At 40.8% G+C, this 19575-nt stretch overlaps 1 protein-coding gene across 10 annotated transcripts in view; it reads left to right on the forward strand.

Moving 5' to 3' along the window:
* Positions 1–19575, forward strand: part of LOC125454586 (unconventional myosin-VI) — a 224848-nt gene that overhangs the window by 120046 nt on the left and 85227 nt on the right. For all 10 annotated transcript variants that reach the window (XR_009446140.1, XM_048535510.2, XM_059648454.1 and 7 more), the window contains 6 exons: positions 7511–7640; positions 8381–8486; positions 8803–8858; positions 9419–9516; positions 9618–9782; positions 19380–19460. Coding sequence is in view for 9 of the 10 variants with exons in the window: in XM_048535510.2 (XP_048391467.1) it covers positions 7511–7640; positions 8381–8486; positions 8803–8858; positions 9419–9516; positions 9618–9782; positions 19380–19460 (636 nt within the window). In the remaining variant the exon portion in view is untranslated. The remainder of the gene's footprint in view (positions 1–7510; positions 7641–8380; positions 8487–8802; positions 8859–9418; positions 9517–9617; positions 9783–19379; positions 19461–19575) is intronic.

Here is a 19575-nt window from a genome sequence, read left to right on the forward strand (position 1 = left end):
TCCTTGATCATACTGGATGTAATGGATTCTGTAGGTGCCTACTGTAAGAGGATGATGGAGGCTAACCTGTATGGTGATCATCAGCACAGACTGCTTCTTATAACATGGTGGTAGGTGGTGAGGATTACCCGTACAATAATAATTTGCTTTGCTAGTCACTATGCTTACATGTTAACATTGAGTAATCTACAAGGATACGCAGGTCATTCTGAATATCAACATTTCCCAGCCTTTCACCATTTAATAGTATTCTGCTTTTCTGATTTTCCTTCCAAAATTGAAATTCCACATTACTTCTCTACCCTGATATTACCCGTTCACTGTTTTAAATATCCTCGTGGTCCTCGCTTCTCTGCACGGCTCACTTTCCAATCTAAATTTGTAACATCAGACTTAAATTTATTTCAGTTGGCCCCCTTGTCTAAGCCATCGCGACAGTGTAAACAGCTGAGGCCCGAGTACTGATCCTCCCTTAGTCCTCCAGCAATTATTGACTGCTAACACAGAGCAGAACTGATTAATCCTACTTTCTGTTTAACCAATCTTTAAAACCTGCTGATAAGATAACTGTTGGAGAGAGGAGTCACTGGACTTGAAACATTAACTCTGCTTCCTGTCTACAAATGCTGCCACATCTGAGTTTGTCCAGCAATTTCTATTTTTGTTGATGGATATGTTAACTATATTCCTTTGAGCTCAAACTTTGTATAATGACCTCTTGTGGCAACTTACGATATTATCATTTTTGAAAACCCACCCAGTCTGCATCTGCTGATTTCCTCTTTTCCTCCTTACTAGTTGCAATCTAAAAAAACTCAACAGAATTATCAAATGTTAGCTCCCTTTCATAAATATATGCTGGCTCAGGCTACTCAATTTGAGATTTTCCAACTACTTTTTTACCATACTCTGATAGGTCTACCATTTCCCAAACTAACTGATATTTTGCTGTATCGTCTCTTTCCTTCTTGAATTGTGAAGTTGTTGATACTAATTTCGAAGTATCTGTTAAAGAGGTTTGGGAATTCTGAGGGACAAACTGATGCACCCAACAACTGATTAGATAACTGTTAAATTCTAGGATGCATCCCATCGTGTTCAGTGAATTGTAAGGCACAAACAAAAACAAACCGAAGTTCTGAAGGTGAGTCACTGTGCTCAAAGTATTAACTCTGCTTTCCCTGTACAGATGCTGCCAGGCTGGCTGAGCTTTTCCAGCAATTTGTGTTTGTCTTGAATTTTTAAGGCCTGTTCACTTACCCTGTCCTATTACTTTACTGGTAATTTTCCTAAGTTGAGGTGCCAGAACTAGGATCACTGCTTTCTCTACTGAATCTCACCCACAAATGCTGCAACATAGGCCAAGTCTTCAAAGCTGCTGAATGCTTTGTATATACTGTAACTAGTCTGTATTTGTGCATCATACTTCTGTAATTGCTAGATTACAAAAAGGCTTGTTGCCCCTATAATTCATCTCTCTTACTTGAAATACAGACAGTGGCTGCTTTTACGTTACAGCCTCAATAAATCCCTTTATCAAGAGGAATTCATTTAAGTTTCTTGTTTGGCGTAATGTTGCTTAGATGGGCTTCTTGAAATGACATCAAAGTCCCTTCCTGCCTACACTGACCTAAAACAAATCTGTAGAGCACAGGAAATCCATCCTTCAGCTCCTATACATAATGCATCATCTCTGGCCCCATATGTATTCAGTCATGTGGTCCTTTCGTATAACTTTAATTCCAGTTTCCAGTCATCAGTGGGCAACACTTAGACTGGGCCATTTAACTGGACGTGTGAATATGTCTTTCTGTTTAAATATGTATTGAAGGATAAAATGTTCTTTTGAGGTTAAGAAGCAAGCTAGTCACAAATTATTCTTAGGAGCTGAGTGTGTTTCTCTTCAATAGCAGATAATTAGCACTCACATCTGGTTTTAAAATCTTAAAACTTGCAGTAAACATTTTAATGTTGAATCTTGTATGTTGCTTTGAGGCACAGTTACAACATTAAAATGTTTACTCTTGAGTTTTCGGTCAAATGTGGCTGTGCAAAAGATGTTCGATGTTTTAACTTACAGGAGGGGCAATGTTGGCAGCAGTGACCTTTTGGCTGATGAAATATGTCCTGATCAATTTCCCTGAAAACTCATTCAAGTGAGCTAAAGTTTGCTGGAGGTGGTTTAATGTTAATTTAAAGATAAATTGCATTTTACATGGGAGGGGGAAAAAAAGCTGTATTTTCTGAAGCCACTGCATTCAATGCCAATTTCTTTTATTAACTCTTTTATTTCACCCATGAAAATCTTTGTTTCTCTCGCTCCCTCTTCAGATCTAGACAGTTGTTGGGGCTGAATCCAGGCAAGTGGGAAGTATTCTATCACACTTAGTGGAGATGGAAAACAGGCTTTGAAGAGATAAGCAAAAACAAAGTTGCTGGAAAAGCTCAGCAGGTCTGGCAGCATCTGTGGGGGAGAAGACAGTTAACGTTTAGGGTCTGATGACCCTTCCTCAGAACAGATGGTGAATGGGAAAATGTCTGTTTATATGCAGAAAATAGGGAGGTGGGTGGGGTAGGGAGTAAAGGATAGGATAGAGCCCAAAGAGAGAGTGAGTGTCCTTTGGACAACAAGGGAGTTGCTAATGATCAGGCTGGGAGGGTGATTAGTTGTTAATGGGGACTGTTAGTGACTAACAACATGGGGTGTGTAGTGGCAGGCTATGTGGTAACAAGGCCTGGTGTGTGGTGTGTGGGGTGGGGGGTTTGGGCCATGGGAGAGTTTAGGCCCTAAAATTATTGAACTCTGTATTGAGTCCGGAGGGCTGTAGGGTTCCCAAGTGGAAAATGAGATGTTGTTCCTCCAGCTTGCGTTGGGCTTCACTGGAACATCGCAGCAATCCGGAGACAGGGATGTTGGCCAAGGAGCAAGGCGGTGCATTGAAGTGACAGGCAACAGGTAGTTCAGGGTCTTTTTTTGCAAGTGTAGCTACCTGTTGCCTGCCACTTCAATGCACCGCCTTGCTCCTTGGCCAACATCCCTGTCTCCGGATTGCTGCGATGTTCCAGTGAAGCCCAACGCAAGCTGGAGGAACAACACCTCCTTTTCCGCTTTGGGGACCCTACAGCCCTACAGCCCTCCAGCCTCAATATTGCGTTCAGTAATTTTAGGGCCTAAACTCTCCCATGGCCTAGTTACCACATAGCTGCCATTACGCACCCCCTACTATTAGTCACTAACGGTTCCCATGAACAACTATTCACCCTCCCGACCTGATCGTTAGCAACTCCTTTGTCTGTCCAACTGTCTTTTTCTCTCTTTGGGGCTCTATCCTCTCTCTCACTCCATACCTCAGCCACCTCCCTATTTTCTGCATATAAACTGATGTTTTCCCAGCCACCACCAGTTCTGAGGAAGGGTCACTGATCCGAAACATTAACTCTGTTTTCTCCTTCACAGATGCTGCCAGACCTGCTTAACTTTTCCAGCAACTTTGGTTTCGTTCCTGATTTACAGCATCGGCAGTTCTTTTGGTTTTTATTTTTGAGATGAAGTTTATTGCGCACACAAAATTCCAAGACTGTACCCTGCCCTTGTAGCTGTCGTATTAATGTGTGCTTCAAGTCTGTTTCAAATTCCATGGTAACCACCCCCCCGCCAAGATGTAGATAGTGGGGTGAATTGGTGATGGTTATTCTCGTCAGCCGAAGTCTGATCTTGCTACATTTGGGCATGGCCTGCCCCAGTATCTGAAGAGCAATGAATAGTGTTGAACATTGCAAAATTAACAGCGAATGCCCCTATTTCCAAACTTATGGAGTGGCGGTGGTGGAGGTCATTGAAGCAGTTGAAGATGGTTAAGTCTAGGGCATTGCCCAGAGCCGTCCTGGACTTGAGATTTACAAAAAGTGTAGCGATCTTCCTTTATGCCAGGCATGACTCCAACACCCCCCTCCCCAATTGCCATTGACTCCAGCTTTGTTAGGCTGTTTAATGTCAGTGGCAGTCACTTTCATTTCACTGCTGGAGTTCAATACTTTTGTCCGTGTCTGGACCAAAGCTGCTATGAGGCCAGGAGCTGAGTGACCCTGGCAGAACCAAAATTGAGCATCAGTGAGCAGGTTGTTGCTGACCAGGTGCTGTTTGATGGTACTTTGATAATTTTTTCCATCAATTTGACAGAATACCTGATAAGATGTTATTTGGCCAGGTTGGATTTGTTCTACTTTGTGTTCTGGCCACACTGGGTGATTTTCAACATTGTTGGATAGATTCCAGTGTTATAATTGTACTGGAACAGATTGGCTAGAGACATAGATATTTCTAGAATAGTTTTTCTGTTCTAGTTATGGAATTTTAGCAACGTCTCTAGCTTTTGCTGAGTGCAGCATCTTCAGGTACCTGATGTCATGTGAAGTGCATCAATAGGCTAAAAACAGGTAACGTGATGCTGGCAACTTCAGGCAGAGGATGTTACAACAGTGATGGGAGTAATATACTGATTATTCAGCCCTATTACTCGACCAGTCACAATTTAGTGTATGTTTTTTGGAAGGTGAAGCAACAACCAATAACTGCTTCTATTTTATACAGCTATTAAAAATAACAATTAGATGAAATTTTATGACAACTGACATGTATATAATCATGTCTGTTTAATTGTGAGTGATGCAGCTTGTATGAACAAATGTTTAATTTGGGAGTCAAGCTTCAAAGCAGCCACATTGTACTGACGTCTGGCTCTTAAAGTCCTGAGATACACTGAACTACCACTTTAGTCTGAATAATTATGAAATCTATCCACATACTGGTAGAAAAGGAATTTTTGGGTGGAGGAGAGGATGTTTGAATATTATGGAAGTGTGCCAAGTTGTACTGAGTTTGATTACAGAGAGAACTTAAAAAAAACGACACCACACTTGAACTTGATCCCGCCAGTCTACTACCTGAAAATAATATGCTGAAATGATATGCTGTGAATTTTCTATCTTAATCCACCTTGGTTTGTGATTCACCCTAAACTTAAAACCATCTTTGGTCATCGCTGTTGGCAGTTGGATTGAATTTTGTGCTCGGCTCAAATCTTGCTTTTGGAGTGTAAACCAGTAGACACTACTTGTGCATCTTCCAGCTTGAATCCAGTCTTAAACATATCTCATTTTGAGGTGTAAATTGATAGAGGCATTGAGTATGATAGGGCACCTAGAGTCTCAATGAATGACAGAATCAGCCGTGATCTTATTAATCAACGAGTCTTAAGGATTTCGAACAAAACAGGAACAGTGGAGATGGGAGATGAGCTAAGTCTAATCACTAACAGAAAAATAATCCAACGAAGGGGGAAAAAAAAGATTAAGAGGGACTAAAGATAGGAAAGTGGAAAATATAAATTTGAAGCGTTTAAAAGTTTCTATTTGTCATTTGTCAAAGTGATATTAAATTCTAAGCTATTTGAGTAGACATTGGATTGTTTAAAATATTCCTTTAAGGCCTAAGTGATTTTTATATTACATAATCAATTAAACTATGGGAGGATGCTGTTGTTATTAATTACCTGATTTGTATTGTGAAATTCCCAATTAATGAAAAATGAGGAAAAAAATTAAGAATAACCGGGATTAGGGGAGAGATAACATTTAGTATTAAAGGAGCAGTGTGAATTGATCAGGTTCTGGAGATTTGCTTCTCACAGACTCTCTGTTCCTTTTTTTGATTTTATTGCTTGATTTGCACATTGCTAAATACATGAAAACGGGTAAAACTTGTAGCAAAGGAGGAGGCTATTTGACCTATCATACATCTGTTCCTGCCAGGAAATAGTCATTCCAATCTCACTTTCTAGCTCCTGGTCTGAGGCCTTGGAGATTATAGCACCACAAGTGCATGTCTGAGTGTTTATTTAAATGTGAAAAAAGTTTTTTGTCTGCATGCAGACTGAACTAGACTGTCATCATGTGCTGAGCGAGAGAATCACTCTTAAATTCCCTGCTCATCCTGACACCAATCATAGTAAATTTATGCCCCCAATTACTGATCACACTAGGAATGGATTGGGTCTTTCTAATCCACTCTGCGCTTTGCTAACAAACTGGTGTTCCGAGAAGACGTAGTCTAACCAGAACTCAGAATTAATAGCATGTGCACCTTTTTAATAATTTGATACCTCATTATGCAACACTAAAATATTTCAGATGAGAAAGAAAGATCATTTAAATTTACTGAGAGTTCAGTATCATCCTGGCAAATGGTAATTTTTAACATTTCTGGAATCTAAATTAAATTTGATTTTTATTTCCACCTTGTATCTCCTGTTTTTACACCTTTTTAATCAATCTTTGTTTCCATCCTTTAGATTCTCTTTCTGTAACTGCTGTAACTCCAACTGTATTTCCATTGTTCTGTAACTCCAACTTCATCTCCATAGTTCTGAAGAAGGGTCACTGAACCCAAGACATTGACTGTGCTTTCCCTTCATAGATGCTGACAGACCTGCTGAGTTTCTCCCAGCTATTTCTGGTTTTGTTTCCCATCACCATTGTTCCTGTTTTATGAATACAGACAATAGACAAACATGGTCACTTAACGGTGAATTCGTTCTACTGTATGTTATGAAGATTGATTTTCCATACTGTTGAACCACTGTTTGTATAATGCTGTTTGTACAATATTTTATTCTAAATCTATGGTTTGAAAGTGTTTGGAGACAGGCATTTTGTGTAGGATCTCTGTTGAATGATACATAGAAATAAACTTAAGTGACTGTCAACAAGTAATGTTGCTGAGGGCATCACTCCCGATTTACTTACCGCATGGGGAGCTCTACAGAAAATGTCTTGCACGCTGGGATCTTTAGCTAATAGTATAACATGGTAACAAATGGAGATGGAGGAATGGCAGATGTTTGTTGTAAAACTGAAAAAACTAAAAGTTGGAGGTATTTCCTTTTGTAATATTGAGAGATTGGGATTCAATTAACTGGCTTTCCTTTGTATCATAGATTCACAGAATCCCTACAGTGTGGAAACAGGCCCTTCAGCCCAACAAGTCCACACCGAACCTCAGAACATCCCACCCAGACCCATCCTCCTATAACCCACCTAAGCTACACATCCCTAAACACTACAGGCAATTTAGTATGGCCAATCCACCCAGCCAGTACCTGTTTGGACTGTGGGAAGAAACCAGAGCACCCAGAGGAAACCCATGCAGACACTGGAAGAATGTGCAAACTCCACACAGACAGTTGAATGAAAGTAGAATTGAACCTGGGTTCCTGGTGCTGTGAGGCTGCAGTGCTAACTGCTGAGCCACTGTGCCGCCTTATTCCAGTATGGCCGGTTTTTGGGAATTTTGAATCTCTCTTGTTTCAAATGTCATAAAATTGTAATTCTAGCTTGAGTTTTGACAAACGAAGACCAGCTAGAATCATTGTTGAGTCCTTAGAGTTGAAAATCAATGTTTGAGTGCTTTTTCAATTTAGTTCATGTGCCTTATTCTGTGTTGTCTTTGCAGACTTTTGTAGCCAACATTCTAATAGCAGTGAACCCATACTTTGATATACCAAAACTGTATTCATCAGAGACTATTAAGAAGTACAAAGGGAAGTCCTTGGGCACACTGGCACCACATGTCTATGCTATTGGTGAGTAATTTGATGTAATACCTGGTCACACGTTAGCATTGAAACCTATCGCTTGTGCAGTGTGCTGATGTAAGTTTCCTCCAACTTTTCGTGCAAAATACTCAGTTTTGAAGAATAATGGAGTATTGTATGAAATAAAAAGATGCAGTGTCGTTGAGGTGTAACATCATCTGGCAGCCATATGTTAAATTCTTTGATGAAAGAATGCAGTGCTTTAATTTTGTTCCCATTTCTGTATTTTAAAGGTAATTGGGGATTAACTCATTCCTCATTTGTTCTCTCTGCTTGCTTATTTAATGATCCAGCCAAGTTCTGGAGGTTACAAAACAATTCTTGGATTGTGGGGCCCGTATCGCGTTCTCGCCGTATCGCGTTCTCGCCGTATCGCGTTCTCGCCGTATCGCGTTCTCGCCGTATCGCGTTCTCGCCGTATCGCGTTCTCGCTTTTAAAATCAAGTCTTCTACAAAACTAACTTCTTTGCAGTTGAAATGGTCCAAGTTGCATTCTATTTTGCCAATAAATTGTTTTTGGATGAGCTTTAAAAATGAGATTTAAAATTATATTTCTGAAAAGAGCTTATTCTTCACGAATTTTGCACAATTCAATATTTTATTTTTAATTGATCAAAATAATTCATTGAAATGTGATATTCTGAGGAATTGGTAACCTTTGTGATAAATAATCATTGAAGTGATGCTCATGTATTTAACGCTGTGTCTTTCTTTGATCCCATTCTTAGCTGACAAAGCTTATCGTGACATGAAGGTGCATAAACTAAGCCAGTCCATTATTGTTTCCGGGGAATCGGGTGCTGGAAAAACAGAAAATACCAAGTTTGTTCTTCGGTATGTACAAATCTCTCATGCCGTGCACTCCCTTCCCATTCCTGGTACTCTCTTTTGCCTCCCCCAATCCCCTTTTAAGCCCTGCCATGCTTGTCCTTATCCATACTGCTACCCACACTAAGCCTCATGGAGTCCCCCTACCCCACCATCTCTCTTTCTTGCGATGAATATCACATTTGAGTCCTGTTCATTGTGGCACTGTCTGTGGCTTTAGCAGAATATTTGCAAGAACTACCTGCACCTTTCTCTGTTCCTGACATTTTCCAGATATTGCAAAGAAGCATTCATTTATTTTATTCCTGGTTCCATTCTGCAGGTACTTGACAGAATCATATGGTACAGGTCAAGACATCGATGAAAGGATTGTAGAAGGTACACAGTTACTAGGAAATGTACATGTACATGCATGCAATCAAAAAATAATGAAGACTGACTCACTAGCCTTTTAATGAAAAACAAGGAGTTATCGGTTTGGAAGGCGTTTAAGTGCCTGGGATGGATTGTTCTGTTTATTTATGCCAGTAATAGCAAGACTTTCCGGGCAATAAAAAGGCACAAAAAGGGAATTTTAAGCAATCTACCCAAAATGCCTAAAGTTGTTTTAGATTGCTGTGAAATTCCATTTGTGTAATTCAGGTCCTGCTCACAAAAAGGCTATCACCCTGAGGCTGAAATTGCATGGTTTGGACAAATGGCTTCACCAAGGATGGCGCTTTATATTTTGCACTATTTTTCTGAGGTGCACAGGCATTTTGCTCATCAGTAATGAGAAATAATTTGTGAAACTGACTAGTGTAAACCAATGAGAAAGATGTTGTCAAATGGTTTGATGTTCCTTTATCCCAGCATGGCCTGCATGGTCCTCTCTGCTGGATCAATCTTTAACTCTAGAAAGTAGAGAAACTCATTTTTAACATTTATTTCCAAAACAGCTAACCCCTTACTTGAGGCTTTTGGAAATGCCAAAACTGTCCGAAATAACAATAGTAGCCGATTTGGAAAATTTGTAGAAATTCATTTCAACGAGAAGGTACCTTTTTGAAGCATTTTTTAAAAATTGTTTACTGTTGTGAAATGGCACTCGCGTTCCCAAACTATCTCCTTGTCTTGTTGTTTTCTTCCCCCATGCAGAATGCTGTCGTTGGAGGTTTTGTATCTCATTACCTTTTGGAAAAATCCCGAATCTGTACGCAGAGCATGGAAGAAAGAAATTATCATATATTTTATAGGCTGTGCGCAGGTGCTCCTGAAGAGATTAGGCAAAAGTTTCACTTGACCTCCCCTGATAACTTCCGGGTGAGTTCTATGCCATTGGGTTGTACTTCACTATCTTTTTCTGCCTGGATCATCATCATCCTCCTGCTTACCCTCCATCTCCCACTCTTGGTCTCTCCCTTCCTCCCTGCTTTTCTCTTGCGCGCTCTCTCGCAAGTGAGAGCGCTGTCTCCCTCACAACTCTTCCCCCCCCCCCCCCCCCCCCCCCCCCCAAAAGCTGTCTCCACCTCCTGGACTCCTGCTGTCCCCTCCTTCCCATTTTTTTTGTCTGTCTGTCTCTGTCTTTCACTATGTGTGTGTGTGTCTCTGTGTCTCTCTGTCACTCTCTTGCTGTGTTTCTCTTCCACCCCCACTCCCCACCAGTTCCTGTTGGGGTTCTGCTTTCTGATGATTGCCGACATACTGATACTGGGTTCGCAGCTGCTAGTTGCTATGCCCTGCTGTCTCTTTTCTGGGTACTGAAGTCTGGCAAACACTCAAATGTGAACTTTGGTACTTAGTGCCTTATCTATTTTGATTCATTGGGTGCTACTCTGTGCAAGATTCCAGACGCTAAAAGTGTGGGTGGCAACTCGATTTGGTCTTTGTTTTAATTGGTTGAGTTGGAAAAGTATAGCAATGATTCAAAGTTGGGAAAACAAACATAATTGATCAATTTAATTATTCTACAATGTGCACGAGCTCTGCCTGAACACAATTGGACTGTGGTGAAAAGAATTTCAGTAGGCAGTTTTGGATTTAGCCTAGAAAAAGTTTTTTTGCAATTTGTTGAATGCCATTTTGCTTGAGATTACTTTAATTCCACTGGATCACGGTTGCCATCCGTTGCATAATTATTTGTTACACTGCTGGCTATGGAACATGGAATGCTTCTCTGAAAAAGGCTGAAGATTAGTCGCCTTAAATGTCAGCCATGAAATCAAGGTACTGGTGTTGAACTGGGGTGTACAGAGTCAAAGTCATATGATACTAGGTTAGAGTCCAACAAGTTTATTTGAAATCACAGGCTTTGTCAGATGAGGAAGGAGCAGCGTTCTGAAAGCTTGTGACTGCAAACAACCTGTTGGACTATAAACTTGGTGTTGTGTGGCTTCTGACTTAAATGTCAACTGCATTCGAAGATGTGTTTATCTAAAGATCTTTTCTACGTGTTACTGGAGAAATATTCTGACAGTAAAATACTTTTCTCTACCAGTCACCTTGGATTACATTAGCTCACATGGGGTACATGGAGGCAAACAATGCAAATCATTGTTTGAAAGCTTGACCCTTTAAGTCAAGTCACCTGATATTCTCTCCAAGGCCTTCCATGAAATAACTACTCGATGCCAAGTGGTTAATGACTGTAGTGCTGATGAGAAAGCATTTATTGATTCATCTGTGCCTTCTTTACTCTTACTTTTAAAAACATGAATTTCATCAGGCATGTGCTTAAAACAGGAGAGGCTACCTCACACGTCCAAGGGGCCTACATTGTAGCTCATATTCCTATAATACTATTGAAACAGTGAAATGTGTCCAGGTACTTCATTGGAGTGGTAGCAAACAACAGTTGACACCATTCCTTTACTCTTAAAAACAAACCTTTTGGATATGACAAAAGGTGGGCTTCATTGGAGCATTGCCTTTATCTATTTATCTATTCTGTTTTAAGAAGTCTAAATATGCAGGAGTTAAATCTTAGGTTGCAGTTATGTTGCCCTTTTATGAAGTTAGAGATTTTAAGTGGCTTCCAACTGTTTTGAAAGTTTTATTGGATAAAATGATTTGACTGTGTTTCTTGACAGTAATTCCCTGTTTACCTCCAGAAGACTATTATGGAAAGGACATATCAGGCTTTGAAGCATTCCAATTCTGTAATGTCAACTGTAACAACTAATTTACAGATTTCATGAAAGTCTTTAATGCTCTAAAAATCACTGTGGTAACGGTAAGACATGATTGGGTTCTGTTGGTTGCGAATGATACTTTCCCATCAATTAAACCTATCTGTAAAAGCAAAAATAGGAAGTATTTGCCTTTAAACATTATACCAATGCTCCATCCCCACAAAAGGTCATGGTTGGTGATGGGTGAACTGTGATACTCTGAACCCAAAGTGTGATTTCTTTAAAGAGGCAAGAAAGGCACTTAGCACTAGAGGGCAGTGTTGGCACTGGTTCAGCCAGCCAGCTTCCCTCCAGTGGCTGCAATTTTATTTCTGACCAGTTCAGAAGCTGAATGATTTCCCTGTGGCTGTAACTAAAGATTGGTCTGTTCTTTGGGCTTCTTGTATACTGGTTATTTTGTAAATACTACAGCTTTTCCAAGCTTTCCAAATTGGTCAAGGGGCAGCACGGTAGCTCAGTGATGAGCACTGCTGCCTCACAGCGCCAAGGACCTGGGTTCAATTCCACCCTCTGGCAACTGTCTGTATGGAGTTTGCACATTCTTCCCATGTCTGTGTGGGTTTCTTCCAAGTGCTCCAGTTTCCTCCCACAGTCCAAAGATGTGCAGGTTAGGTGCATTCGCCATGCTAAATTGCCCTTAGTGTTCAGGGATGTGTAAATTAGTTAGGCTAGAGGGGGACGGGTCTGTGTCGGATGCTCCGAGCGTTGGTGTGGACTTTTTGGGCTGAAGGGCCTGTTTCCACACTACAGGGATTCTATGATCTTCAGTTTGCCCTGTTCTGAAAATATCAGACCATGTTTTAAACTGCAGAACATATTTGATTCAATGTGGAGGATTAAATCTATTGCTAAAAGGCTAAAATAACATCTGTCCCAAAGTCTGATCTCAGGCATAGATCGGCATGCTATATTCACTTGATTACAACACATATGGAACAGGGGAAAAACTGGCTTATTCTTACATCCTGAACTTAAAGGAAACTATAAAATTTAGGGAATGCTGGAACAGATATAAAGGTCCACCTTGCACCAGAAGATGCCACAATTATCATCATGAGGTACACCACCTAGCTATTTTCTATTCTGATTTGAATTGTCAATATTTTGCCCTTCGTTGATGTGAAATTGTTCTGCAGGGTGAAGGATTAAAGAGATCATTGCATCAGATCTTTCCAGAAACCCAAACAGTGCAGTCATTCACTGAATAAACACTTGAGTTCAGAGTATCACAAGGTTGGTTTCCTTTATCATGGAAGTTTCTTAATCAAGACACACCCCTCACTGCGTGCTCAAATATATAGTGGCGGATGTCACATTCACAATCTATTTTCATACATGTCTCTGGAATAGTATGGCAACCACTCACCATGTAGATTGCAGAGATCAAAGTGAATTCTATTTGCCTAATTCTTGCAGATCCTACCTACCGTCACAGATTCCACAGTAGGTATTTCTACAAGCCTGGTCTCTTGAAGCCTAGCCTGCTTTGCTTATCTCAGTTGCATCTACATTAAAGCAGGCTAGGCCTGGGCCTCTTTGCAGGTACTATTTCTAACTGGAGCTGAATTAAAGAGTCAGGAGTAAATGTAAGCCTAATTCATGCAGTGCATGTTTGTCGTTTTGAGTCTTGAAAATCATTATCACTTCTTAAATGCATTGGGTATCATTTGCATTTAATGTTCTCACCTAAGATAATGTGAACAGGGGGGTAAGGCCTCTCTCCGTCCAGGACCCAAGGCGGGTGGGGGGTGCTCGCTCCATCCTAGAGAGAGAGAGCGCACTTGTGCTCAGTCCAGATTCTATAGCAGAAGTTGGGGAGAGTGAATGCATTCTCTTATTCCATATAGATGATGAATTGTTAAGTTTCCAATGTCACTTTCAGATTTCTTCTAAGATTTTGTATGTGTAATTGTCAGATTTTCTAATGTTCTCATTTCCTATTCTATTGTATGTGTGCCTTTTCAGTAATTACTGGATTACAGATTTGCTTTAATTTTACGAATATTCAATTTATTTAGTTAAGGGAGAAGTGTCTGTGTGCACAATTCAATAGATATTTTGTTAATGTCAAAGGACTTTGATAGCTTTCAGCTTCTCATTTTGGACATCATTCACCTACAGGTGAAACTGCGATAACGATTGAAATGCAGTTTGTCAGAAGATAGTTAGATCAGATTTCTTCAGTGTGCAACAAAACTCTAACGTATATAGTGATCGGACTATAAGCTATTTACAATGCATCTTTTTTGTAAAGTACCACCATTTTTCCCTCAGTTCATTGAAACTCCAACAAACTAATGTCGCAAGTATATATTTTAATCGGTTATACCTTTAAGGTGTCCTTTGACAAATTTTGCGAAAGCGTTTTCATGGGAAGTGTGAATTCATTTAACATAGTAATGCACATGACAAAGTTTTAATTTGTTTCAAATCCAGCTGATGAAAGTAAATATATATACACTTTTGTGTTAGTCATAGAGGTCTGTGGTACAGGAAAAGATCCTTTGCCCCATCAAATCCATGCTGGTCAAAACAACTGCCAAACTGTTCTAATTCCATTTTCTAACACTTGCTCCATTGCCTTGTATCCTTGGGATGTTGCATGTGAACATCTAAATACTCCTCCAATTTTGAGGGTTATGCCCCTACCACCCTTTTTATAAGTACAGAGTGCCAGATTCCAGCCACCTTTTGAGTGAAAAGCTTTCTCCTCCTCCCATTCTCTCTAAACCACCTGCCTCTTACATTAAATCTATCCCCACCACCACCCTGGGCATTGATCTCTCTAGCAAAGGGAAATGTTCCTTTATTGAATACTCTGGCTCTGCTCCTTGTAGATAATTATAAATCTCATTAATGTCCCCCACTCCCTCTGTCTCCTCTGCTGTAATGAACACAAACCCTGACTGTTCGATCTTTCCTCATAACTGAAAGTGTCCAACCTGGGCAACAACACCAGTATGTCTCTCATGCACCCTCTCCAGATTGATTGTAGTTTATTTTTTGTTCAGATAAGCAACACACAGATTCATAGAGTCAGACAGTACAGAGAAGGTCTTTTGGCCCATCGAGTCCAATTTTCTGCAATTGCCCCATATCCTTGAATTTTATGATGTTTGAAGTTCCTGTCCAAATATTTTTTTAAAGATAAGTTTTCCTGCCTCCACTACCTTCCCAGGCAGTGCATTCCAGATTCCCACTGCTGAATGGAAATGTTTTTTTCCCCAAATCTCTCTGAATCTCCTGTCTCTTATGCTAAAACTATGCCATCTCATGACTGACCCCTCAACCAAGGGGAACAGCTGCTCTGTCTTCATCCGGTCCATAACACTCATAATCTTTTGTATGCCTAAATCATATCCCCTTCCTCCATCCTCTCTGCTCTAAAGAAAACAATCCAAGCCTATCTAGCATCATCTTTTGTAGCTGAATTTCTCCATGCCAAACAACATCCTGGTGAACTTCATCTGTATCCTCTTTAGTGCTATCACATCCTTCCTGGAGTGAGGTGACAGGACTGCACACAGTACTCAGAGGTGTGGCCTAACCAATGATCTGTACAAATCCAATATTATCTTGCTTTATACTCTATGACACGACTGATGAAAACAAGTGTCCCAAATGCCGCCTTAACTATCCTGTTCACATGCTCTGTCTTCAGGGAGATGGGAAAATTAGCCCAACATCTGTTTCTCTAAGCTTTATCCAGTGTCCTGCCATTCACTAAATACCCACCTCATCTTGTTTCTTCCAAAACGCATCACCTATAACTAATCAGGATTAAATACTGTCTGCCGCTGGTCTGTCTGTCTGACCAATCAATCTCTATTATCCTGTAACCTGTTACCATCTTTTTCACAATTAGCTACTCTTCGAATTTTGGTGCTGTCTGCAACTTTGTTTATCACTTCTACCCACATTTTAATCTATACCATTTATGTATTTAATGAACAATAAGGGTCCCATTGTTTATTCTTGTGGTACACCGCTGGACACCGGTCTCCAGTCACTCAAACAGCCTACGACTGCTACCCTTTGTGTCCTATTACTAAGCCAGTTTCTGATCCATCTCACCAACTTTCCCTCCATTCCATGTGCTTTAATCATCTTCTCAGTGTTCCATGTGGGAGCTTGTCAAAAGCTTTGCTAAAATTCATGTAAACTACATCAACTGAACTTCCCTCATTCACGTTTTTTTAAATTTTAACAGATTTGTTGGGCATGACCTCCCTCGGACAAAGCCATGCTGACTATTCCCAATTAACCTATGCCATTCCAAGTGGCTATTAATTCACTCCTTCAGAATTTTCTTCAATAATTTTCTGACCACTGAGACTCACTAGTCTGCAAGTTCCTGGTTCATCTCTACTACACTTCTTGAAAAGTAGAACCATGTTAGCTGTCCTCCAGACCATTGGCACTTCCCCTGTGGCCAGAGAGGAATTAAAAATTTGTCAGAGCCCCTGCAATTTCCTGTCTCACCTCCCACAGCAGCCTGGGGTGCAATCTTTCCATTCCAGGGGATTTGTCCATTTTTGAGCCCTACAGTGCCTCCCTATTCCCTATGTCCAACTATGTGCAAGTTCCTCACAGCCCCTTGTCCTGAGTTGTGTACCTATGTTCTTCTCTTCCAGAGTGAAGACCGAAGAGAGCACCGTTCCAATGTCCTGTGGCTTCACACACAGGCCCCTCATGGGCCTCGTACGGTTAACCTCTTCCTTTTAAAGCATTTGCAAATTTAGGATTCTCCTTAATCCTATTCACAAATCCTTTATCATGCCCCTTTTTTTTGCTTTCCTAATTGCTTTCTTAAGTTCCCTCCTGCACTTGATGTGCTCCTCTTGGGCCATAGCTGTGTTGTTCTCTTTGAAAGTGCAAAGAGTCCTACTACTCAATTCTTAGTCAGCCCTGAATTGTCCTAAGCATACAGGGTTCCCTGACCTTATTGTTCCTACGTTTTCCTGGAAAGGCTATATGTTGGTGCTGTACACTCCCAAGCATTCAAAAAGACTTACCCACAAGGAACTGTTCCCAGGCAACTGTGGCCAGAGTGGTTGCTGATGCTAAAATGTTCCCCCACTGTCACTTCGAATACTCCTTTCCCCAGAATCAGATCAAGCTTTTGTTGAGCTTTGTGTATTGAAACAAAAACTCCTCTGGATGCATTTCAAGAAAGCACCCCCTTCTAAACCCTTAGCATTATATCCTAATTTATGTTGGGAAATTTGAAATCCCTTAATATAATTACCTGATTATTACTCTTGCGTATCTCTGTGGAACTGTATACATATTTGTTCCCCTAGTTCCCACTGACTCTTTTGAGGGCCTATAATACACTCAAGTAAAGGGGTGACCCTTAACATTACTAAGTTCTACCAATGAAGTCTTGTTTGAGGACCGTTCCAAGATATCATCTCCTTATTGCAGTAAATGACTCCATAATAGTGCTATACCACCAGTCTTTTTACACCCTCCTCTGTCTCACCTAAAGATCCTACGCCCAGCAACATTGAGTTTTCAGCCCAGTCCTTTCCTTAACCATGTTTCTGTGTTGGCAACAAATCATACTTCCATGTATCTATCCTTGCCATTATCTTATCAGTCTTACCCTTAACTCATCTAGCATTAAAGATCATCTAGCCCTACCTCCTCCTCTTGATGCTGAAGTCAAATTGCCAGTGTAGGACTGGGGTGAAAAAAGTAAGTCACATGACACCACATTATAGGTCAACTGGTTTATTTGAAATTATAAGCATTTGGAACACTGTTCCTTCATCAGGTGAAAAGGAGCAGCACTCCAAAAGTTTGTGATTTCGAATAAATCTGTTGGACTAAACCTGGTGTCGTGTGACTTGTGATCTTGACACACAGTATGGCTGACCTCTGTGGTTTGTTTCCTTGGTTGCAGCATAATGTGTCTCTATTTCATCAATATTCTTTGCTCCTTCCCCCTTCTAGACTGGTTTAAATTCCTCCCAACAGCACTAGCAATCCTACTTGCAAAGATGTTGGTCCCAATGTGGTTCAGGCGTAAACTGTCTCATTTGTACATATCCCAACTTCTCCAGAAATAGTCCGTGATCCAGGAATCTAAAGCCGTCCCACTTTCATCAACTTGTGGGCCACAGTTTCATCTGTCCTATTTTCCTGTTTCTATACTTGGTAGTACGTGGTACTGGGAGTAATCTAGAAACTCTAGCCATTTGAGGTCCTGCTTTTGGTCTACAGGACGGCACAGTGGCTCTGTTGTTAACGCTGCTCCCTCACAGCGCTAGGGACCTGGGTTCAATTCCATCTTTTGGATGACAGTCTGTGTTTCTCTGTGTCTGCGTGGGTTTCCTTTTGGTGCTCAGGCCTCCTCCCACAGTTCAAAGATGTGCAGGCTGTATGGATTGCCCAGAGTGTTCAGGGGGCGTGTGGATTATGTGGGTTGGAGCAAAAAGGTGGGGAGATGGGTCTGGATGGGATACTCCAAGGATCGGTGTGGATTTGACAGGCTGTGGAGCCTGTTTCCACACTGTAGGGATTTTATGAAGGGCTCCTTGAATTCTTGTAAAACTTCATTCATCACTTTTTGTCCCCATCATTGGTACCAATATGTATAATGATCTGTAGCCCATCACCACCCTGTTTTGGGATACCCTGTAGCCATTCAGTGACATCCCTGACCCTAGTACCAGGGCAGCAAAACATTATCCTGGAGTCACATCTTAGGCCGCAGAATCGCCAGTTTGCTGCACTGTATTTTTTAAAAAAATCCCCTGTTGCTATTGCTCTGTCCTCATGCTTACTCTCCACCAACTCCAACCCCAACCAAAAAAAGTGCTGGTGTACAGTCAATCTACTAGTAGTGCCCGATGCCTGGCCCTGACTGCATTCCTCAGTGGTACCTTGTCAGTTTCCAAACTGGAACATTGGTTTGTGAGTGGAACCCCAAGGGACTCCTGTACTAACTGTTTGTTCTTTTTGCACTGTCTGATCACCCATTCCCTTCATTTTTCTCGTCCCTTGAGCTGCGGTGTGAACACCTCTCTAAATGTGCTATCCATGTAACTCTTGGTATTTCATGATATTTTGGCTAAACTCGTTCCAGAAGAATTAGTGGTAGAAGTCAGCAGTTTCTGTGCCATGCTACAGATGTTGCTCCAGACATTGAAATATTGTTTGTTTGTCTAATTTGCATAATGTGCACTGATGTACTTTGTCCGCTGTACTTGAAAGTTGACTGGAATAGGTAAGGTTGTGACAGGTTCCTGTTGTGTAAACATTTTGTGTTTAAAACCTCTAATTATTCAATGATCATATTAAATCTTTGTGATCCATCCCTCACTCCCCCTTTCAGATGTGGAATTTCCTTTCCATTCCAGTTGAAAGGCGACTGTTACTGTGGTGAATATAACCCTGTAGGCAGTAACTGTTTTATAATCCAGGAATTCCAGATCCTTTAACCAAGAATGTTGTTGAGTCAACAGTCATTTAAAGAATGAGCAAATTAAGCTCTGAAGTCAATATGTTTTGACAGAAGGCTTTGTGAGAAAATGCATTTTTAAATGAGGCAGGCTATTATTGAAGTTTAGTCCACTGGTGAGTGGACAAATCGACTGTTAGAAATTTTGATTTTCTTTCCTTTCCTCCTGGTAAGTATTTTAATGATTGAATTTGTTTTGTTTTATTGCTCATTTATTGTTGTAAAAATCTCTCTTGTGCTAAATTCATCTCTTTGCCGTAGTATCTGAGTCGAGGATGCACCAGGTACTTTGCCAACACGGAATCCGACAAAAAGATTCTACAGAATCGCAAGAGCCCACAGGTAAAGTACTAACGCATAGTGAAATCTGCACTTGCTCCAACAGTGAGCTGCAACAGTACAGGCTATTGGCTACATGCTGGTTGAGTTAACAGTTTTTAGTTTAATCTTTGAAACC

The sequence above is a fragment of the Stegostoma tigrinum genome, chromosome 9 (assembly GCF_030684315.1).
Source record: "Stegostoma tigrinum isolate sSteTig4 chromosome 9, sSteTig4.hap1, whole genome shotgun sequence".
NCBI lineage: Eukaryota > Metazoa > Chordata > Chondrichthyes > Orectolobiformes > Stegostomatidae > Stegostoma > Stegostoma tigrinum.